The sequence below is a fragment of the Otolemur garnettii genome, unplaced genomic scaffold, assembly GCF_000181295.1.
Source record: "Otolemur garnettii isolate 467f Iridium unplaced genomic scaffold, OtoGar3 scaffold00005, whole genome shotgun sequence".
Classification (NCBI taxonomy): domain Eukaryota; kingdom Metazoa; phylum Chordata; class Mammalia; order Primates; family Galagidae; genus Otolemur; species Otolemur garnettii.
The window spans coordinates 22932225-22956406 of record NW_003852400.1 but is presented as its reverse complement, the minus strand read 5'-3'; the positions used below and the strand labels follow the sequence as shown (position 1 = coordinate 22956406).

The window sequence follows — 24182 nt, the reverse complement described above, 5'->3', positions numbered from 1 at the left end:
CTCATGCCTGTCTCTCCTCTTCCTCTTGTTCTGAATTCAAGTTTCTCCTGGGTGCATCTCTTCAGCAGAATCTGACTCATTCCCAGAACTCTAGTTTCACTGAAGTCTGAAAGTGTGTGTCTAAACTTTCTAGCCTCGGGAGTTTTGGAAGGAGGTTGAAATGATCATTGAGTCAGTAAAAATCATAGGATCAGCCCATAATGAACACAACAAAATGGTCACAAATGTCAAACTCACTCAAAGCAACCTCTGAAATCCTAGCTGTCTCCATTCCTAGAATGTCACTTAAGTGATACACTAAGCCACACATCTGCCTTAGCTTCATTTCCTCTGGACATGCTGAGTTTTTCACCATAGATTTTCCTCTTGGTACCAGACCTATCTCAAAAACTTCCTCAGATTCATTTTGACCTCATCTGCTCCCCACCACAGACTACTGCTCGGCCTGATTCCTGATAGGAGAAGCCCAACAATGGTTGCTTGACTCTTGCCAATTCCATGAGCATAAAATCCTGAAGACTGAAAGTCCAGTGCCTGATTATCTAGCCTTCCCTGAAAATCCCAGAGAGAGAAGGCCAGGCTTTGATGCGGGCTCCAGCTTGCTTATTGTGGGGGAAACCCCGGCAGCTCCACAACAAAGCTGGGTCCTGACAGCATTTGGAGGAAAGACGTGCACGTTAACACTTGTTAGGTAAAGTAGACATGAAAATCAAGAAACAAAAAAAAGCCAGTCGGTAGAAACATCCTCCTTTCCATCAAAGAACTGTTCTAAGATGCCCTGAGTTCTGAGTCCCTGAACATGTTTCTCATGCAAATGAGAAACCATTTGCATTTCCTATAACCAGAGCTTAGCAACAAGGCTTTTTGTTTCCTACCTTCCTTCTTCACTTCACTCTTGCTTCTCTAGACTCAGACACCACAACAAAGGATGTGCTCATAAGATTAACCTCAGCCTCTTTTCTGAGGAAAGCAAGATAAGGTATCATCTTTGCATTCAGCATTCTTTCAATGTGGAGGGATATTTCCTCTTTATCAACTCACATCCAACTTCTCTTCAAAATATGTCTCAAAATCTCCCTTTCCACAGGAACCCATACTTCATTCATTTCATTACTTCTTATCCCACCACTTTCATTCTCTGTTTTTTCCTGGATATTTTTGTGGTTATACCAACTAGTGTGTTCGCTCACTTATTTTGCAGACACATACTACACATGGTTTCCCTCCTTCCCCAAGTTGGTCAGTGCACAGACTGTCTTGAGAAGAAGAGAAGGGTCACTTTAAATTTTTTCTAGCTTTTTTAAAATTTTATTTTACTTTTATTGATTGATTTACCCTTTATACACAGGGGTCTTGCTAATGGTGCCCAGGCCTGAACTCCTCAAGCAATCCTCTCACCTCAGCCTCCCAAATAGCTGGGGTACAAGCATACAGTACTGTGCCTGGTATTTAAAAAATAAAATTTAATTGACAAATAATAACTGTACATATTTATGGGATGCATAATAATGTTTCAACACTTATAATGTATTGTGACAAGATCAGGGTAATTAGCATATTCATCATCACAGACATTTATCATTTCTTCGTGTTAATAATATTCAATGTCTTCCTTCTGCTGTTTGCAACTGCATAATATATTATTAACTATAGTCATCCTACAGTGATCTAGAACACTAGAAATTATTCTCTCTATCTAGCTGTAATTTTGTAACCTTTAACACAGTGGTCTCCAACCTTTTTGGTGCCAAGGACTGGTTTCACACAGCACAATTTTTCCACAGACTCTGGGGTGTGGGCGGGGAGGAGCAGACAAAAGGCAGAGCTCTCTGGTGGTGATGTAAGTGATGGGGAGTGGCTGTAAATACAGATGAAACTTTAATCGCTTGCACCTGTTCATCTTCTGCCATTTGGCTGGTTCCTAGCAGGCCCAGGACCAATATTGGTCCACTGCATGGGGGACGGGAGTGGGGGACAGCAGCTTTAAAGAAGCTCTCCCTATCTATCCCTTCCTCCTATGCATCCCAGCCTCTAGTATCTCTAATATCTATCTATCTATCTATCTATCTATCTATCTATCCACACTCATTGGGGAAAGGACACACAGTGGACTACTAAAGCATAAAATGCTGTCATTTCTTTATCCATTTATCTGTTGTTGGACACCTAAGACACATCTCATGTTTCGGCTACTGTGAACAGTGCTATAATAAACATGGGTTGCAGATGTCTCTTCAATATAATGATTTCCTTTCCTTTAGACAAATTCCCAATAGTGAGGTTGCTGGATCAGATGGTAAGATTTGTAAGTTTTGCAGAACTCCTATAGTGTTCTCTATAGTGGCTGTACTAGTTTATGTTCCCGCCAACACTCTATGGGAGTTCCCTTTTCTCTGCACCCTCACCAGTATTTGTTACGATAGCCATCCTAACTGGGTGAGATGATACCTCATTGGGGTTTTGATTTGCATTTTCCTCATGACTAGTGATGTTGAGAATTCTTTCATACATTTCTTGGCCATTTATATGTCTTCTTTTGAGAAATGTCCACTCATTTGCCCATTTTGAAAAATGAGATTGGGAGCTTGGGGGTTTTATTTGTTTTTTTTTTTTACTATTCAGATGTTAAAGTTCCTGGTTTATTCTGAATGTTCCTTTTGTATGAGTAGTTTGCAAATATTTTCTCCATCCTATAGGTGTCTTTGCACTCTGTTGATTTTCTTCTTTGCTATGCAAAATGTTTTTAGCTTGATATAATCCGATTTGGTTATTTTTTGCTTTTGTGGCCTGTGCAATGAGGTCTTATTTATAAAATCTTTTCTCAGACTCAATGTCCTACAGCATTTCCCCTATACTTTCTTCCAGTAGTTTTATCATTTTAGGCCTTACATTTAGGTCTTTGATCCATTTTGAGTTCATATTTGGGCAGGGAGAGTGGGAGTCTACTTCCATGCTTCAACATATCCATCTTTTCCAGCACCACTTATTGAAGAGAGTGTCCTTTCCCCAATGAGTGTTCTTGGAAGCTTTGTCAAAAATCAGTTGTCTGTAAATATGTGAATTAATTTTGGGGTTAACTATTCTCTCCCATTCATCTATGTGTCTGTTTTTATGCCAGTGCCATGTTGTTTTGGTTAGTACAGGTTTGTAGAATACTTTAAGATCTGGTAGGGTGATGGTGTCATCTTTGTTCTTTTTGGTCAGTATTGCTTTGACTATTCAAAGTCTTGTGGTTTCATATAAATTTTAGAATTTTTTTTCTACTTTTGTAGACCATATCATTGGTATTTTGATAAGGATTGCATTGAATCTATAGATTGCTTTAGGTAGTACAGTCATTTTAACAATGTTAATTCTTCTGATGCATGAGCTTGAGATGTCTTACCATTTGTTTGTATTATCTTCAATTTCATTCATCAATGTAGATTGTGTTTTTAACATTATGTTCTCAGTTCCACATATACAAGGCCTCTGAATAAGAGTTGCCCAGAGTAGACATGGTTGTGAAGTTTAGGTGTCCATCTCCCCTCTGGCTTCTGCCTTACTTCCATCAGCATGTTTTCTAAGCCCATTTGTCTTCCTGAGGTAGCTGTAGGCTTTCCAGGACTATTCTACTGAAGCTTCCTCCCTGGGTCCTGCCTCACAGTCTTAATTATCCTCTTCTTCCTCTTTGCACATAGTTCTCTTTTCACAGTTTCAGCCTCCAATAAAAAAGGAAAAGAAAGGGAAGCAAAGAAAAGAAAAGAAAAGAAAAAGAACTACTTCTGGGTCCCATTCTTAACTAATTGATTGGTTGATAAATGATTTATGCTAAGTTATTAATTAAGGACTGAAGGGGAAACTCCAAAGGGAAAACTCCTTGGGGTGTTTCATATACAGGGTGTCCATAAAGTTCATGTGCAATTTAAAATTGCACTGTATTTTAAATTACACATGAACTTTATGACCACCCTGTATTTAAGGATACCTATCCTATAAACAGTTTCTAAACCAAAGTGAATTTACTCTTTAAAGAAAAGGAATTTATACACTATAGTAGGTTAATGGAAGAAAATTTTCTGAGCAAGATAATTTTAATTGGTGATTATACCATCAACTTTCAACATCCTAGAACTCCCATATATCATGCTACTTCTCATTATATACCAAAACATCAATATTTTTGTTAGCACGATGCCATTATTTCAATATTTTAAAAATCTTAAACATAAATTATGTATGCTTGTAGAAGTCCTAGAGCATTAAACTCAACATTAAAGGAAAGGCCTATGGTCTCTCAAGGCCTCTGGGCTAGAAAGTGAAGAAGACTGGAACACTAACCCAGATATTCACAGATTAAGTTCCCTCTGGTTTTACTTCTTAAAAGAAGGTCTTTTTTTTTTTTTAGCTTTCCCTGAATATGTAAACAAGTAGATCCTCCCTAAAGGAGAATTACAAGACAAAAGGACTCTGCCTTACCTTCAAGATAAGGCTCCCTTCAATGAGGTCAGGTTGAAAGTGAAAACAATCAGTGTTTAGTGGTGGAAACTCCTTAACTGTCTTATTGATTTGTTTTGTTTGCTTGAACAAAGGCTGTTTCACAGCAGAAGCTGAGAACCAGGCGTCTAACAAGTTGACTGCTGGGCCTTAAGTAACAAAAACTACAACTGTCAATAAAAACATTGCAGTTTTTAATAAAAATCAAAATTTCTTAAAAATAATTTTTATACAATCACAAATTGATAGAATTATTTGTAAGTGATAGATCCAGGGGAAGATACTTCGATTTAGTATGTGTGTCTCTTTACTTTTGTCAGTCTATTGTAAATTATGAAAAAGGTTTTTTAGTGGCTGGAAGAATTTGTCCCAAGACCTGGCTCACCATCAAAGAGAACCCTGTTGGTACACATTGTTCTTAAGACCATACATGTCAAAAAATCCAATAATTTAATTCACTTTCAATTTTCAGGATTGATTTTCTTCATTTTTATGGAATGTTTGCTTTACTTTATATACTTATTTTTATTTGTTTCTTTCTGATAATTTAAATTAGAATAATAATATGTGTTCAGTGTTGATGCTTTTGAAATTGAAGTTTGAATCAATGTTATAAATGTTTAGTCATTATGTGTGAAATATATAAAATATTTAGTTTCAATGATTTTTCATTTTTTTCTGAATTTGGAAGACTGTTTTTACTGGTATTAATATCAGTGTATATGTACATTATGAAATATAGCTGGTCTGCATGCTGTCATGTTTATAACTTATAGATTACAGCCAGTTTCAGATTTCTTTGTTTTTTCTCTACTCCCATTGCTTCAACATTACATACCCTAAAAAACATCTAAAAATAAAGAACTACATTATGCTATACACATGAAAATGCCAGTATTATGATTTTCTCCAGTAGCGTCATCATGCTGTCCCATGGATCTTCTCAATAATGTTGCATAAATGACCACCAGCCTGGGTTGAATTTGAAGACAAATGTTCAACCTACTATTTCTGGTGTCCTCTCTCCTTCCTGATGTCTTCCTTCTGACCAGCCACACTTTACTTCTTCTTCTCAGGGGAGTTTTCTGACCCTTGTAACCTTGGAAAAGGAACAACAGCTATTTCTTGAGCCTTGACTATGTGCCTAGCACCACGAGATGTGTTTTACATAGTCATGTAATTTTCATAACAACTTGAGTACTTGTTAAAAATCCCCATTTTACAGCTGAGGAAATGGGTGCTCGGCAGAGTTGAATAATGCCTGAAACATCGCATCCCTGAGAGCCATATTGGACACCCCAGCTCCAAGACCAGTGTCCTCTCTCTTCCACTTCACTACATCAGGACTCTCCGTCTCTTCTTTGTGATATATAAGACTGATGAAATTGCTTTGTTCACCCATCAGCACAGGACACTGTCTTTAATAACATAAAGTATTTTCCCCATAATTAAATGGTATTTTACCTTAACCAAATTGGAAGTAAGATTAGCTGACCCTTGTAATCGCTTCTATCTCTTGGGGGTTGGTGGGTGGGGTGGTCTCCAAAATGTCAAGAAGGTGAAGCCTAGAGCAGCAAAGCATGTGGTAAAATAGCCCAGAAAAAAAGTTCCTTTGTGAGGAAAATGAAAACATAAAGTCATAATGAGTGCAGTAAGCTTTCTCTAAACCAAAATATGAATTAAATATCTTCTTTGCTCTTTGATAGTAAAACATAGACATTTTCTGAACAATTATTCTCTCTAGGTGACTAGGAATAATATCTACCACTTGTGAAGCCCTACCTATTTGCTAAGCACTTTACATTTGTCAGCAATGAACACTGAACTCAGCAGCGTTCGTGTCTGATAAGATTTTATTTTTCTCCTATCTCAGCCTTAACATGACCCATTGAATCTCCTCTTCCCAGGACTTTATGGCATTTCCAGCAGATAACAACTTTCTGCCCTTTTGGGGCTGTAAAGATACTCAGTGCCATTCACTTCAGTTTCTCAACCAGTTTAAATATCCATCTCCTTCTCTGGACCCAGTGGGAAGGGGAGAAGTTTTCTCTTTACTCTTCCTACTCTGCATCTTCTGGGGACCCTTCTACATTTGAGGACAGAGAGAGAGAATTCACAAAAGGGAGCAGACACGTTTTTGCTCACCAGTTGCTGTTGTGTTCTCTCCAGAGCCTCAATGTAGCAGGCATCCAGGGCCTGTGTCTCTTAGGAGACACCTCATGTGTCTTTGCAAAACCCCTTTGGCAGCCCCTCTGCACAGCCACCTCTCATAGGAAATCAGCTCCTGTGGACCTCTTCCAGCCTCCCCCAGTTTCCTATGTAGCCCACCCTTCCCATTTTTGTTGCTGGAATCTCTTCTCTTAGGTACAGTCTTCGGTGAGATTCCTTTACAATAGCTCAAGCCTGGTACCTTCAGTGTCCACTTGACCTACAGAAGACTCCTGCATCTTTTTCCTGCCAAACAATGGGAGCAGGCCCTGTTCCCCTACAGCTCATTCTCTGTACCTTCAAGGTCACTCCCTGCATTTCTTTCCCATTGTTGAAGCAGGCAAAACGGACAGGTCAGCAAATCCATTGAATGAAATTCCAGCTTCAACTTCTTACAGGTACCCCACAATTGCTACAAGTCTTTCTCTTGGAATGCCCTTTTGCCTTATTTGTAGAAGGAGCACTGAGAAAAAGGAGGAGCACAGAACTCTTTCTGAGGCTGAATATTTACAACTCAATTGTTCCCTTAACATTAGTAAATAGAGAGTGGCAGCTGATATAGCAGGATGGACTTGCCTCCTAATAAATCCCAGTCACCTATTTGTCCCCAAGTTACCACCTATTTGTCTCCCACTTTGCAACCAAGTAGCTAATTCTGTCACAATTTGAAAAGTTCCCCCTTAGTATCCCTCTGCACACAGCTCTCCAAGATAAGTCTTGTTATGCCTTAGGAACACAAATAATGTTGCCCTATGACAGCAGGAGAATTTTCACCACCTCACATGTGCTTAGCACATATATGGCTCAATAAATATTCTTTGAATGAATAAATAATATGAATTAATGACTCAAGTTCATGCTTAGGAAACGGTGAGTGGGCATTCAAATCTGTTTCTTTTTGACCATGAACAGCTCCCTAGAAACAGTGTCATCCTCATGCTAACAGATTACAGCCACAGTCCAATGTCGTATAACAGCTCCGTCAGTCTGACTCTGATAGAACTTTCAGGGAAATACCTCATTTCTCTCCCCATATTGGGCTCCACTCCTGTGAAGGTTCCATCATCCAAATAACTTGTGAAACCAATTAGCAGGTCCCACGCCCAGAATGAGCTCACCCGTGCCTGGGCTTGACTTTCTATATTTTGCCATTGCATATGGTTGATGAACTCTCTCTATGGAAGAATCTTTAACGTTCAGAAAGATCATTTTCCCTGAGCTTTCTATTTTCAGTTGCTTAATAAACAATAAGGATCGATGTGACATTTATCATCTCTTAATTGCCATAGATGCTCAGCATCAGTAAACCATGGGGGGGGGGCTTATTTGGGGGAACTTTAAATTCAAAAACTAGCAGATGAACACAGGCATGCATGCATGGATAGAGCAAATACCTACATTTCAGACAATTGACACCATGTGAATGCGTCTTGGTTACCGGCAATTTCAAAGTCCATAAAAAGTAGAGTCTTAGACACTTGGAGAAACAAAAACTATACTCTACACAAACATGAGCAATATTTGAAAAACTTAACTTTAAAAATTTTTATTTAAAAGTTACATTTGACTCCTACCAGTATTATTATAGGGGAAGAAACAGTGGGAAATATTTGATTTTAGAGCCAGACCACAGTGGAGATTTAGGAAGAAGCTGGGGAAGGAGAGATGGAGAGATATCTTGTAGCTATAAGAGAAGAGTCAGGTTTTCTCTCAACTTTGCCACATTGACTGAATTTCTAGTAGCCTTTACCTTCCTGGCTGAATCTAGAGCAGGAGGCAAACAAGGTCAATGGCAACACAAACTCTCCCTGGACCTATGTGAAAGGGTCATCTACCTCACAGATTCACACAGCCTGAGTCTCTGGGACACAAAACAAATCCAAGCAGAAGGAACATATTTGCATTTGGCCTTCATAGTGAGAGTACAGTGCCCCAAAGCAATATATATAGTGACCTTTCACAATAATTTGAAAACTAACCAAGGGGTTAAGACAGGCAGCAAACAGTCTGCAGGCTTAGTTTAGGAGGCTGGAAGAGCAAGGAGGAGCTGTGTCAACGCAGCACTATACACTGTCCCCTTCAGAGGCAGGAGAAAGGCCTTGGTGACTATTCTTGGCATGGATCAGACACTCTCATAAGTTTCTGGCAACGTCCCAGAGGGAACAGTGTGTTCCCTACTGAGTGTATAAAGGGTTTCAAAAACATGTTTATGTGTGCAGCCCAGTAGGCAGGGCTTGGCTCAGTAGACTTGCGTCACATACCATCTCTGAAGTGTCAGGAGGAAGTCTTTGGCTTCAGACCTGCTATACAAGCCCTCAGAAGCTGGGCTAGTCCCTGAATCCAGGTTGGGCACATGGCTGGTGTTTCCATAATCAAGGCAGAGATAAATTTTTAGGGAACCTGAATGTTCCTGCAAACCATGGTCCAAAAAATATTTTGTTACAAGGAATAAATATAGATTGCGTTTCAGCTGACGTCCTAGTATGGTCACAAAGCCCTCCTTTGGAAACTTGCACCTGTTTCCCCCGTGAGATCTGGCAGGAATGACTACTCACCCCGAGGGAGCTAAGATAACACAGATTAACACGGTGCTCCTCTGTCCTGCCAGCTTGGAGGTACTGACTCACTCCCTGCTCCCCATACTCCTTTTCAAGTGAGTGTAATCTGAGCAGAAGGAAGAATTAGTCAGCCTTGCCTGAGAGGCCCCTCAGGAAGATACTGGGGGGTCCAGCAAACAGAAAGGGGGCCATTAGAAATTCTGGTGAGCTCCTAGTCCTATAGGAATTACGGGCTATATAAAATTCTATTTCTGTGAAGTCCAAGAAGTAAAACTAACTATGGTGATGGAAATAGTACAGCTATTGCCTGTGGGAAGTGGGGAGTTACTTGTTTGTCTATGTGTTTTGGATTCTAAAAGCAAATGGCAGCCAAAATATTATAGAGTTTCTTAAGGACAGACTGTGGAAGATCATAAAATTTTATTATTACAGACCCGTTCTTGAGGACAAAGGAGGTCCAAAAAATAAATAAATAAAAAATAGAATCTACCATAGAACTTTCTGAAATCAAAACTAGTAGAATTTCTCCACTCTCCAAAATACCCAGCACAATGTCTACCCCCTATCTTAATATGGTCTCCCACTATAGTTACTGAGTAAGTGGTCTTTCTATACCTCCCTATCCTCCTGTAACTATTTTCCAAGCATCATAGCTTCCCTGGACATTTCCATCCTGCTATCTCACAAACCCCTTAAAATCAATATGCCCAAGATTAATTTGTTGTAAGAGATAATACAGTAAAATGGTTTTAAAATAAAGAAAAATGCATAGACATTGGTATGGAAGTGATTGAGTTTGAATCTTGCCTGTACCTCTAGCCAGATGTGTGATCTTGGGCAATTGCATAACCCCTCTGCAGTGCAATTTAGGTGTTTATAAAATCAAAATAATAGGACATTACACACAGGATTGTATTGACAATTAAATGAGTTAAAACATGTAAATAATTAGTACTATTGTATTTTTCAAATTAGATTTGCTATCAATAAGAGTTTAAAAAGTGAATAAAGTAGCACTATTTAATGCTGAATCAATATCTAATTGGTCAAACTAATAATAACAAAATAAAATCTAAATATGAAATACAGACTTTGAGAAACCCAGCAATTTTGACAGCAACTAGATCTTGATCAAGCCGCATAAGTTATCCAATCTTCATTTCCTCACATACAAAAATAGGAATGACACTACCAGCTGCCAACTATTGGGCATTGACCATGTGTTAAGCATTATTGCTGAGTACCTTACATGCATTATAAATAACTAGACAAACACTAATAATGTTGGAATAATCACTATGATAGATCATACAACCTTCATTCATTCAATATTATACATTGAGTGACTACTAATTGCTAGGATTTGAGGTTCAAAGGGAACAAATTACAAGTGATTCCAATAGACGGTTCACCAAAGAAGATAGACCAATAGTGAATAATCAAGTGAAGAGCTGTTTAACGTCATTATTCCTTAGGCAGGACTAAAGTTGTTTAATGTCATTAGTCCTCAGAGGCATGCAAATTAAAACTACAGAGATTTATCATTACTCACCCATCAAAATGGGTAAAATTAGACTTTTATCATCAACTAGTGACAGGAATGGCAGCAACCAGAACGTTCATGCATTGCTGGTGGATGTGGAAAATGTACAATTGTTTAAAAAATAGTTCAGCGATTTCACATAAAGTTAAAGTGACTAACTTCAGGTTGCACTTCTAGGCATATACCCAAAGGAAGTGGAAAGGTGTCCACAAAAATATTTCATCAAGAAAGTTTATAGCATGCTGTTCCACTTTACCGTTCAGGATTCTCCAGAGAAATAGAACCACTGTGCTGTGTGTGTATATATGTATTATACAGGGCGTCCAGAAGGTTCATGTGCAATTTAAAATAGACTATAAACATGTGTGTGTGTGTGCGTGTGTGTATGTACACACATAGGTATAGAATACACACACAGCTGGCTGGGCACAGTGGCTCACACCTATAATCCTAGCACTCTGGGAAGCTGAGGTGGGTGGATTGCTTAAGTTCAGGTGTTTGAGGCCAGCCTGAGCAAGAGCGAGACCTGATCTCTAAAAACTAGCCAGGCCTTGTAGCAGGTGACTATAGTCTCAGCTACTCGGGAGGCTGAGGCAAGAGAATCTCTTGAGCCCAAGAGTTTGAAGTTGCTGTAAGCTATGATGCCAGAGCACTCTACCCAGGGTGACAAAGTGAAAATCTGTCTCAAAAAAATAAAATAAAATAAAATACACACACATATATATACATAAATAGAGAGATTTTAAGAAATTGGCTCATAGTTGGGCATGTTGGCTCTCAGCAGTTTGGGAAACCAAGGCAGGAGAAATGCTTGAGACCAGAGGTTCAGTAGCCTGACCACATAGTGAGACCCTCTCCCATCTCTACAATAAATTTAAACATTAAAAAGAGATAGGAGCTGGAAAATCTCAAATCCTCAGAGCAAATTGGCAGGTTGGAGATCAAGGGAAGAGTGAGTGTTTCAGTGAAGAAGCAGAAGACAGTCTAGAAGCAGAAACCCTTCTTCCTCAGTGTTTTATCTTAAGGTATTCAACTAATTGGATGAAGCTCACCCCCATATTATGGAGGGTAGTCTGCTTTACTCAAAGTCTGTGAATTTAAATGTTAGTAATATTTTTAAAAGTAATTTTACACCAGCTAGACACATTTGACCAAATATCTAGATACTATATCCTGGCCAAGTTAACACGTAAAATCAGCCATCACACCCATTTTTCCCCCAAACTGGAAATAATCCAACTGTTCACCACTAGGAGGAAGGAATATTCATACTACTGAGCAATAAAGAAGTATCAAGTACTAGCATATGTAAAAACAGATGACTTGTCAAAATTGTATGTTAAGAGAAAGAAGCCAAACACAGAAGAGTAAATTCTGTGCAGTTCTATTTCTCTGAAGGTCAAGAACACGGAAAACTAACCTTTGGTGGGAGAAACAGTACAGAGGTTGTTTAGGAGAGATGGGGATTTACGGGAAGAAGCAAGAAGAAAACATTTGGGGGTAAGAAATGTGTTCTTTGTCTTGATGGGGGTGTTGATTACAAAGGTGCACACATTTGCAAAAATTCAGCTAATTTTTTTATATTCAGCTTTTTATTTTTATTATTTTATTAATTTTATTATTTTATTATTCAGCCAATTATTTTTTATAATTATATTTAAAGGCTATGTATTTTGATGCGTGTACATTTTATCTTAAGTTACACACACACACACAAAAACTCCAGCCTGTGATCCTAACACTTTGGGAGGTCAACAGTAGGGAAGGATCTCTTGACCTCGGGAGTCGGGAGTTTGAGACCAACCTGAGCAAAATGGCAAGACATCATCTCTACAAAAACAATGGAAAACTTAGCCAGGTATGGTGACTCAAACCTGTAGTCCCAGCTACTTGGGAGGCTGAGGCAAGAGGATCACTTGAGCCCAGGAGTTTGAAGTTGCCATGAGCTGTGATAAGGCCACTTCACTCTACCACAAGCAATAGAGTGGGATCCTATCTCAGAAATAATAACAATAATAATTAATTTAAAAATGAAATACATACAAACTGCAGAGATAACAGTTCCTTCCTTTAAGGAAGCTATAGCCTAGTAGGGGAGATAGAAAAGCAGGCAGATAGATGCCTACAAACCTATTAATAATTAGCTTATTAAAGCTTTTAAAAAGGGAGATGGGAGGTGGGTCCTGATATTTTTTAAAACCCCTCAGGAGTTCTAATGTGCAGTGCAGGGTGAGAGCCCCTGGGCTCAGCAGCGCCCCATCAGAGCCAGGGCTTTCCCTGGCATTGTGCAGACACAATGTCCAAAATCTACAGCAGATTCAGGGTCCAGCTTAATAAATATTTGTTGAATAAATGTCAAAATTCTATGCTCCTCCTCACGAGAAACACCCAACAGACAAAAAGCAAAACCCTGTGCCAATGGTCATCACCTGCCTTCTAATTCCTTCCAGCTTTTCGTTTACATACTTCCCGTCCAGGAGCCTGTGGGAGAATTAAGAATACAATCAAGGGATGACGAATATATTCCCTCTTGCCCTCAACTCCAGGCAGGGGCAGTGGCAGTCTAGACACTATGGAGCAGAGTGCCAAGGCTGTCTGGGTTCAAAAGGAGAGAACGTGAGGATTGGTTAGTACTGCCTGGCATTGGAAATACCGTGTAGGAAATACCATGCCACACTTTTGCCATCTCAGAAGGGCTCAAATTTAAGCTCCAGATAATACCTAAGTCAGAACAGGAAGCTATGGATACAGGCACAGCCCATGTTCAGTGCATGAGTCAACCCTGTGCCAACACAGAAAAAAAATACCTAAGGACTAATGAAAACCAACTCGAATATCAACACATCACGAGAGGGCCTATCCTGATGTCTTTAGATGTGGCCAGTGTCTACAAATGGGCAGGTTTCCTCCTGTGGGATGCAACACCTGCGGATGGGATGTCATTGAACAGATCCATCTGTACATGCCGCTCACATACGTTTGCTAGGTGGAAGGGGGTTCTACAAGTCCGTCACTTATAGAAATCCAGAATTCAAGCAGGATGAGATTTTAATAATAGTGAAAATGGGCTCGGCGCCTATAGCTCAACCAGCTAAGGCACCAGCCACGTACACCTAAGGTGGCAGGTTCGAATCCCCAGCCCGGACCTGCCAAACAACAATGACGGCTGCAACCAAAAAATGGCCGGGCGCTGTGGCAGGCGCCTGTGGTCCTAGCTACTTGGGAGGCGGAGGCAGGAGACTCGCTTGAGCCCAGGAGTTGGAGGTTGCTGTGAGCTGTAATGCCACAGCACTCTACCCAGGAGGACAGCTTGAGGCTCTGTCTCAAAAAAAAAAATAATAGTGAAAATGTATTAACTGTTAACCATGTGCCTGGCACTGTACTAAACAGTTACCTCTAGTCACAAAGGTGGAAACTGAGCCTCTGCTTGTAGTAAGTAAAAGAGAGGAATTCAAACTCCACAATGTCTGGCTCTACTTGTTGATGTGTACAGTTAACTGCTCTGCTGTGTTATCTCGGGAAGTAATTCTTTTGTGCTTTTCTGAAAGGGAGCACCTCTGTGACCACACTGGTGGCATTGTCCAACTGTGCGCGGCAATCGGGGGGACACCTGTAGCCAGATGGTATGATTGGGGCTCTTCTCAGAAATTGTCTGGGGTGAACAGCAACATGCATGCCTCCTTTGGGAGGCTTTTCATATCGCCTCTTTGGCAGTTCTTGCTTCTTACCATGTCCCTGATCTCTCATCTGTAATCTATTACTAGAAAGAAAACAAAGCCTTTCATAATTGTGGCTTTCAGAAAGGGAACAAAGAATCAAAGAACGGAAAGGGAAGAAAGAAGCCCCGAACCCCCCAGCTTCTGCACACCCAATGTATCTGAATTTTGCAGACGATGCTATTCCTGTCAGTTGTTGATCATCCCCAAGTATATCTCAACTCATCCCATACATTGTTCACCTCAAGATCCTAGCTATGAAGAGGCAAAGAACAGCTGGAATGAGGATAAAAAACAAGAAGGGAAGGGAACAAGGGGGAGAAAGAAAGACAAAGGGGGAAAAGGCAGGAAGAAAAGAACAAAGGGCAATTAAATGAACGGAATTCCGAAGGAAACTTGCTTCAGGGCTTCGGAGAAAACCTAACTGCAATGTTGTTTTTCATTCCAGATTACCTAAGCACAGGATAGAAACCTGTGGTTCTAAAGGTCTCTCTTCCTGATACACAGCCCTCTTTTCCATGAAGGGGAGAGCAGATTTGTTTGAAACCAGAATAAAGTTACTATCAAATGCTAATTTTCCTTTCCTGAGTTTTCCTTTTTAATTTTCTTTCTTTTCATATGGTACAAATTCTAAAATGGATTTTAGAAATGACAGCTGCCAGTAATTCCCATGGTTTGAGTCATAGCAGGGAGAAAGTTCTCCTACAGTGCCTCCTTCAGGCCAAGCTGCCAGAAAAAGAGAAACTTTAATACATTGGCTTGAAACAGTTTGCTTCAGAGAGTGGATTTGCACCACAGGAACATTACTGCGGTTAAAATGCAAAAAAACACAAAATCCAGATCTTTGGCCTGTGCACACAAATATTAACAGGAACTCTGCTATGTCCTTCAACATACGCTATGTAATCCCCACATAACAGGAGCACGACGTACTATCCGAGCCTTTACTGGGCTTCAAATACTACACACGGGATGCTGTGTTATATGCCTTACACATGTCATTTCATTTAACTCCCAAAGAGATCCCTGTATGTCAGGGGTTTAATCTCCACTGTCCAAGTACCGAAATTGACACCCAAGTTAAGAAACTGGTCCAAGTTCACATAGATACTAAAAGACACAGGCAAGATTATAACTCAAGCTATTGAGTTCCAAAGTCCACACTTCTTTCCTCATGGCATACTGCAGTGCTAACACAGAAGAGTCAACTCTTCTCAGATTCTTTGCCCCTTTACCATAAAATTAGCCAGGCGTTACTTAGAAACAATTTGCTGATGTCTAAGCTTTCCCTGATGCATCATCCTAAGAAGTCTTCCCCTGTCCATCTGACTTCAGCAGTATTGGGAATCCTGGGGGCCCTGATCAACTGCAATTGTGTCAGTATTTCCATCAATAATTTATCACTTGCACACTGCCATGTTGAGAAGTATAAGCAGTCCTCCATCTCCAAATTTTGCCTGCGTTCTGCCATTCTCAGAAGCCCTGGAAGAAAAGATTTTTTTTCAATGCAATAAAAAATTCTTTAGATTTTTATTTTGAAAAAACGTGGTCAAGGTTAAATCTTTCCATGTAATTGGAGTGTTTTACATGTGAAAAAAAAGGTTAATTAATGTCACGTTTACATATTTTTTCAAATCTAAAGCTTTGGAATTGTACCTTTTTTTTGGCATGGAAGAAGAGTTGAGGGTAATGGTCAAATATTGTAAAGATGCTATGAAAAGATAAAATACGCTATAAATATTACATAGTTGTATCATAATTATTATTGCTATAAAAGTTATAGGGTTGGAAAAGTATAATTATGATGGTAATTACACACATTGATTCTCTGTGGTGCTTCCCTGCTATTTAAGACATTTCATAATTTACTCCCACTCAGCCCTTCCAACCTCATCCTTTACTCTGCACGTACAACATATGTTCATTGTCTACGTCCATCATGTTGGGCTAATTGGTGATGATGAATGCTAATTGTATATTCTAGCTCTAACCCTTTGTTGGGGCTACTAACTCATTTTAAATGCTACTGCCACCCCTGACTTACTCTCATCCAAACTATTATGCAAACCCCATCCTTATTCAGATCACAGATCAACTCCACCTGCCTGCATTCTGCCTTCCCTGGTCCACAGTCTGTCTGCCCTCAACTCCAGTCACACTTACCATGGGAACCACCAGTGGCTCTCATTGACTGTCAGTGCTGCGTGTCTTTGTGCATCTGTCTGATCCCAGAGGAAGTAACTGGAAGGCACACCTGTAGGGGTGACTGGAGAGAATGGAATCAAGAGGTACTGACAGAAGTGTAGGCAGCACAGGGAAAGCTCAGAAGGAACGATGCTGGACTGAGGCAACTGAATGAAAGCCCCGGCTAGCTCCAGACCGGAGGAGTGAGTGGAGGAAGCAGGCACTAACCAGGAGAACAGAGGGTTAGGAGAGGACTCCCAGCAGGAGGCGCGGTCGGGTCTGTGAAGGAATTCAGAACAGGAAGAGGCCCAACAGAGAGAGCCCATGGGGTGGGGGGACTCAGATCTCCCACTGATCTTCCCGTGCACTGAAGCTCTAGGAAGCCGGGGCAGGAATATGATAGGTGCCGTCTGTGGAAGTCATCCTGCCAAGACCCAGAGCAGGGCAGAGAGGATGAATGTGCAGAAAACAGGCAGTTCCTGTCTTCCTTCCTGAATTCAATCGATTGTAATCTCCATTGGTTTCCTCTGCTTGTCAATCAAATGCTGATCAAATACTGTCAGGTTACACCAAATCTCGAGTAGAGCACGGAGGGAGTGTTTTCCCCTGTGCTCTAAGCAGACAATGTCTGGACTCTTGCATCCTTTTTTTTTTTTTTTTTGAGACAGAGTCTCACTTTGTCACCCTCAGTAGAGTGCCATAGCATCATAGCTCACAGTAACCTCCAACTCTTGGGCTCAAGCGATTCTCTTGCCTCAGCCTCCTCAGTAGCTGAGACTACAGGCACCTGCCACAAGATCCAGCTATTTTTGGAGACGGAGTCTTGCTCTTGCTCAGCTGGTATCGAACCTGTGAGCTCACGCAATCCACCCACCGCAGCCTCCCAGAGTGCTGGGATTACAAGCGTGAGCCATCAAGCCCCGGGAAGAAGGCTTCCAGTCTCTATCTTCTTCTGGGGGGTGGGGGGTGGGAGGGAGCAGAGTGTCTCAAACTATTGCCCTGGGTAGAATGCCTTTGTGTCACAGCTCACAGCAAACTCAAACTCCTGGGCAAGCAATTCTCCTGCCTCAGCCTCCCAAGTAGCTAGAATTACAGGCACCCACCATAAGGCCAGGCTATTTTTTTGTTGTTGCAGTTCTCATTGTTGTTTTAGCTGGCCCAGGCAAGATTCGCACCCGCCAGCCTCAGTGTATATGGCTGGCACCCTACCCACTGAGCTAGGGGGCTGCCCCAGTCTCTATCTTCTATATCTGAGATTGCCTCTACGCCCTGGGATGACAGTTCTGTTGCACTGATTCTTTCTGCTTGATAAGCATTAAAAACTAAACCAGGATGTCTTTAACTTAGAAAATATAAAGTGACTATTTTATTTCTCTACCTAGGTTAGCACATACAGTAGAACCTCTGTGAGTTGAACACCCAAGGGATTGTTACAAATTGGTCAACATAAGGAACTAGGCCAACTATACTGATAGGTACATGTGGTGCATGTCTGGCCTATGAAAATTAGGTCAACATAAGGAGGTGGTCAGTGTAGGGAGGTGGTCAGCTATGGCGGTTCTACTGTATTTGCATACTTGTTATCCAATATCAACAAGCATACCTCTATCTGAGAAAAACAGTAAAGAAGAAATTTAAAACCAGAGATGCTGGCGTGGATGTGTAGAAAAGGGAACACTTCTACACTGCTGGTGGGAATGCAAACTAATACATTCCTTTTGGAAAGATGTCTGGAGAACACTCAGATGACCTGCCATTTGATCCTACAATTCCTTTATTAGGTATATATCCAGAACACCAAAAATCACATTACAACAAAGATATTTGTATTTTTGTTTTGTTTTGAGACAGGAGCCTCAAACTGTCTTCCTGGGTAGAGTGCTGTGGCATCACAGTTCATAGCAACCTCCAACTCCTGGACTTAAGAGCGTGTCCTGCCTCAGCCTCCCAAGTAGCTGGGACCACAAGCACCTGCGACAATGCCTGGCCATTTTTTGGTTGCAGCCATCATTGTTTGGCAGGCCCTGGCTGGATTTGAACCCACTACCTTGGGTGTATGTGGCTGGCGCCTTAGCCACTTGAGCTACAGGCGCTGAGCCTATAACAAAGATATTTGTATCAGAATGTTTATTGCAGCCCAATTCATAATTGCCAGGTCATGGAAGAAGCCCAAGTGCCCATTGATCCACGAATGGATCAACAAACTGTGGTATGTGTACACCATGGAATACTATGCAGCCATAAAGAAAGAGGGAGGCTTTACCTCCTTCATGTTTATATGGATGGAGCTGGAAAATGTTCTTCTTAGCAAAGTATCACAAGAATGGAAGAAAAGGTATCCAATGTACACAGCCCTATTATTAAACTAATTTATAGCTTTCATATGAAAGCTATAACCTAATTATAGCCTAAGAATATAGGGAGGGGGAGGGATATGGGAGGGGAGGGAGGTGCATGGGTGGAGGGAGGGTGATTGGAGGGATCACTTCTATGGTTTATCTTACAAGGGTACAAGTGAATCTTTCTAAGAGTAGAATATAAACGTCTTAACACAATAATTAAGAAAATGACATGAAGGCTATGTTAAGCAGTTTGATGAAAATATTTCAAATTATATATGAAAACACCACACTGTATTGCATTAATGTACACAGCTATCATTTAATTTTTAAAAAAAGAAAAGAAAAGAAAAGAAATTTAAGCATACCTCAACCACTTATAGTTGCTTAAAAAAAAGGGAGAGGAAAACAAAAGGCATCTGTTTGGGGGGGATGTTACTGGGTATTCAATGCATTGTTTCTTATTGGTGGCAATAACCAATGAATAAGGCAAACACATGAATAAGGCAAGTGATCACTGAAATGCAGGTTTTGAAAATTATTTTTATTTTTATTTTTTTCTGATCCTAGAGTCCAATAGCATCAAAAATTATTTCTAATCAACTGTTTCACATCAGGCTGTCAGAAGAAACATAGCTCAGTTAGATAGTATCTAATTTTTTAAAAACATTGTATACTTTTTATTCCTATTTCTAAGTAAAAACAAATAAAAATCTTAAGCTACCCAAGGTAGATCTTAAAATGATTCGGCGACAACATCCCCGTTCATTCTTCCACATTCAACATAGAACTGCATGTGTACTAATACCAGATTCCTCCAAGTGAAAGAAGAAATGAATGAAATTCTCCCACTCTCCCTCACGGCTGGAACTCTCATTGCTAATCTACACTCTGCTACAACGTGCATCTCCCCCTACTCTTTGCCTTGTGGAAGATGGAAACAGCTGAGCCACCAGCTCAGTCCACATGATAATTTTCCTGGCCCTTCACAGCCTTTCACAAAATAATAAAAGGAATTTTTATATCCCTGATAAACCTACTTACAGAAAAACAGATTGTCCAAAATGAATCGATTAGCTTGTCTGGTAATTACCAATGTCACTTCCATCTCTTCTCCCCACCTCAAAAAAGCCAGAGGTCAGAAACCTATTGGTCTCATTCTCCCATTGGTTCCCAGCTGTCACCAAGGTACCTGGCACATAGTAGGAGCTTACCCAGTAGTGCTCAAAGTGAACCGAAAGCTACCGTGTGTCACCTACAGCAATTGCTTCACTCTAAGGATACATGACCGCCCTGGTAGAAAGCTCTCTCTAAATTATAGTGATTAAGATGATAATAATTAAATGCTTCCTGAGTCCCATGGTCCGTTCTGTGTGCTTTACTACAACCCTCAAAACAATCCTCTGAAAGTCCTATGAAGTCGGTACCATTGTCATTCCTCTTTTACAAATGAGGAAACTGAGGCATGGAGAAGGTGTACCGTTTTTTCTAAATTGTGGGTAAAGGGGGTAGCCAAGATATGAACCCAGGGAAAAAACACCAGAACCAAACTTCTGCCTAACTATAATGCCTCTACTTCTCCTAAAGAAAGCCAGTAGGAATTCCTTCCAGATACTAGTTATGGTGCTTGTGTTTAAAAAAAAGAAAAATTGGTGAATAGTTGGATTCCTTTTTAAAAGTTTTGAAAGCAGACCAACTTAGAACTTTGTGCGTTCTTCACAATCAGATGAGTAATAAAAATATAAGACTCAGCTGTCTTTCCAACATTGATAACCCACTACAAATGGTTTGTTACTTTTCTGATCCCTGCAATCATCATTCCACTACTGTGTTTTTATCAGAACCCACTGAGTTTAGAATGAAAGGACAAAGTAAAGATGTAACACTCACTGATTAAAAAATAGGACACGAGAGTGTCTGGTTCCGAAGATGGAGAGAAAAGTAGATGGGTGGTCTTTCCCTCTTATCAAAGATTGTTCCTCTCACGTAACTTACAGAAGAGAAATTGCTTTTTCTTCAGGACAGTAGATGGCTATTTACAGAAAGTCCTCCCAGAAAGTAACAAAGCCATCATGAGGATACAATTTCCTCTGTGGCTTTGCCTACGGTTTAGGGGACAGTGAGAATGAAGGGAAATGAAAAACCGCAGGATGACAGACAGAGCGAGATGTGGAAGTGAATGATTCGGTACAATTTCTCTATTATCATTAAAACGCTTCTGTTCCTATAGAAATTGCCTGATTGTACCCGTGTTTCCCATTTCCCCTTTACATTCTTTTGAGAACATTATTTCCTGACGGACACAATTTCTCATTCTCTGTTTCTTTCTAAATGTTGGAGAAAGCAATGAGACGTGGAGAGTTCTTCAGTGTTCCTGCTCAAAAGTCAAAGTCGGGTTAGGAAAAAAATACGTGACTCACGAAGATGAAAGGCAGCAGAAGAGCTTTATTGAAGTTCGCTAAATACAAGTTGAAAGCGGAGGAAAAATCACTTTAAATCCACAAATACACAGCTCAAAACAAGTAGCCATGGATCTCATGCTAGGTTAACACACCTGTTTAAGGACAAGAAAGCCGGCTGAGAAAAGTTTTTACTTCCCTGCGCGAAGAACATCACCTCTCTTTGTTCTCAGCGTCGGCTGTACTTGCCCCAAGTCAAGGCCTTACAAACTTTTCCGCCTGCACATTCCCGAAGGTGTGAGGCAGGAAGCCCCCTCCGAGGGTTCCAGGCTGTGTTCTCCTACCACTAGCTACAGAGCAAACCGTTGTTTTTAAGGATGGAGCTTCACATGAATAATCATACAAATTCAGCATTCTGTTCCATGATAGAGATCTATTTTAGCATGAAGTATTTCCCCCAAAAAACATCAGAGTAAAAGCAATACTACAAAAAGATTATTGTATCCACCTATGATGTTTCCTATATGGCCCTAGGAGTAAGAACATCCCCGTTTAGAAGCACAGTCTAGGCAGCAGCCTAGTGGAATATTTAAGCATCATCTCTACTCAAGCATCCAAAGTTAAGTATGGTGGAGAACAACACAAACAAAGAAACCCGCTTGCAACTGGCAAATAGTGATGTGTTTGCACTTAATTATTTTTGCATTAACCTCTAAAAAGCCATGCTAAGAGGTCGCTAGGCTAACAGTGATCAGCAAGAACAAAAAAATTAAAAAATTAAAAAATGAAGCAAGTTTGGCCTTATAAACCATGAAGCCTAAAAGTTAATCACCTATATTTCTCTCTCTCTAAGCCACTAACTAGCGAGCCTGATTAATACACTTATCTTTCCAAGTTCCTCCAACTGGCATGTTTTTAAAGAGTCTTTCTGTTTATTTTCTGTAGCCAACCATCACTAGCAAAGTGTCCCTTATCTTTTAGCTAAAACACTCTGAAACGTGGGTCTGTTCCATAGAAAGACCAAACTAATCAGCTTCGCACACTTTGTTTTGCCCATTTTCCTAACCTTCCTTGGTATATTCATGGGAGCCTCTAAGTGTGTAATATTTTTCTCAGGGAGTCTGGGACAGCAGTAAACAGAAAGGGTACTGAAGTGAAACAATGTCTAGATGTTCAGAGAACCTTAAGTACATTTATCCTAACAAAAATAGGAGATCATTTTCCTTTACCCAATCCCTTCACTCTTCATCTTCACGCTGAAAAGAAAAAAAAAATGCATTTCATGTCAGAAACACAGCTTTGAAAGGCAAGCACTATGCATGAGTTGGCACCTGTACTCTGGCCCCGGTACTCTAGATTGCAGTCTCCCGCCTGTGTGTCCGGATCCTGTGCTGAGTGGGAAGACCCTGGAGGGCAGGAGTCACATGCCACCCACTTGCACCTCCGGTCTCTGGCTCAATGTGTATGTTAAAATGTCTACTCTTGACTATTACGTGGACTGGTCTTCCTTTTTCATTTCTAATTAGACTCAATGATCTCTTTGCTTTGACTATGCTAACGTGCTTTCTTCAGTCAAATAGGTTGAGGGGTATGGTTTAGGGAATTGGAGTTTGCAAAATTAGTGAGGACAGTAATTACAGCTAAGTGGTAATGGCAGGGCAGGAGCAGGGACAGGGAAGACACCAAGTTTGAGGGTAATCACAAAGCCTGCTCTGTTGCTAAATGAATGGTAATGTAAACGTACTGCTGAGAAGGTATAGAATGAGATTGGTTGTCAGAAAACCTGGGTCCCATTTCCAATGAGATAATATATGAAACGATTACAAAAATATATCAGGTACCTAAAGAACACTATCTAGGTATGTATTAGTTATCACTCTTAGACCACAGTTCCTTCTGGGTACACTCTTGTCTTTGAAAATTCCTTAACTTCACTCCTTGTTTGTTTCCACTCACCATGATACCCTAGGATTAATGACATGGTGTTTGTAAAGTGTTTTGAAATCCCTGAAGTGTTATAATCAACCCAAGTACCATTTTATTTATGCAAACTGTGTCTACCCAGCGAGTTCACTTAAATATCTAGGATTGGGAACTGCTGTCTCATAAGGCTTAATAAATGATTCCCTCTGGCTCTAAAAGCAAGTACTTTTTCAATGACAATGGGAGAGAAAGCAAAGGAATTGCTCTGTGGCATCTGCTGTGTAACGCTCTTCTAATGGCACATCTCGATAAATGCATGAGAGTCCTTGGAGAGTTACAGCACACAGTGAACAGAGAGTGGTAAAAATCCCAGTATCTCTAAAAAGAAAGGCAAAACAGGTTAAAGTTAGTTTACATCAATAAAAATCAACAATGATGCATTTAGCCCCTACTTGACACACAATGGCAGATTTCTAGGGTCTCTGATGGGAGATGAAATTACACAGGAAATTGAAATGGGAGTGCTGGGGAGGGGGTTATACAAAAGAGAAAAGAAGGGAAATACTGCTCTATCCCCAGAATTCAGGAAATGATGTACAACACACTTGTGTGAATTGCCTGGACCAGTCTAAACTAAATACTCTACCCCCAGAACCCAGGAAATGACGTACAACACACTTGTGTGAATTGCCTGGACCAGTCTAAACTAAATACTCTACCCCCAGAACCCAAGAAATGACATACAATATACTTGTGTGAATTGCCTGGACCAGTCTAAACTAAATACTCTACCCCCAGAACCCAAGAAATGACGTACAATATACTTGTGTGAATTG

At 40.4% G+C, this 24182-nt stretch overlaps 1 protein-coding gene across 1 annotated transcript in view; it reads right to left on the bottom strand.

The window, feature by feature from the left end:
* Window positions 1-23535: 23535 nt before the first annotated feature.
* The window catches only part of ASB4 (ankyrin repeat and SOCS box containing 4), a 57016-nt gene continuing 56369 nt past the window's right edge, over window positions 23536-24182 (bottom strand). The window contains exon 5 of the mRNA XM_003782685.2: window positions 23536-23724. Within this exon, the coding sequence (XP_003782733.1) occupies window positions 23536-23724 (189 nt within the window). The remainder of the gene's footprint in view (window positions 23725-24182) is intronic.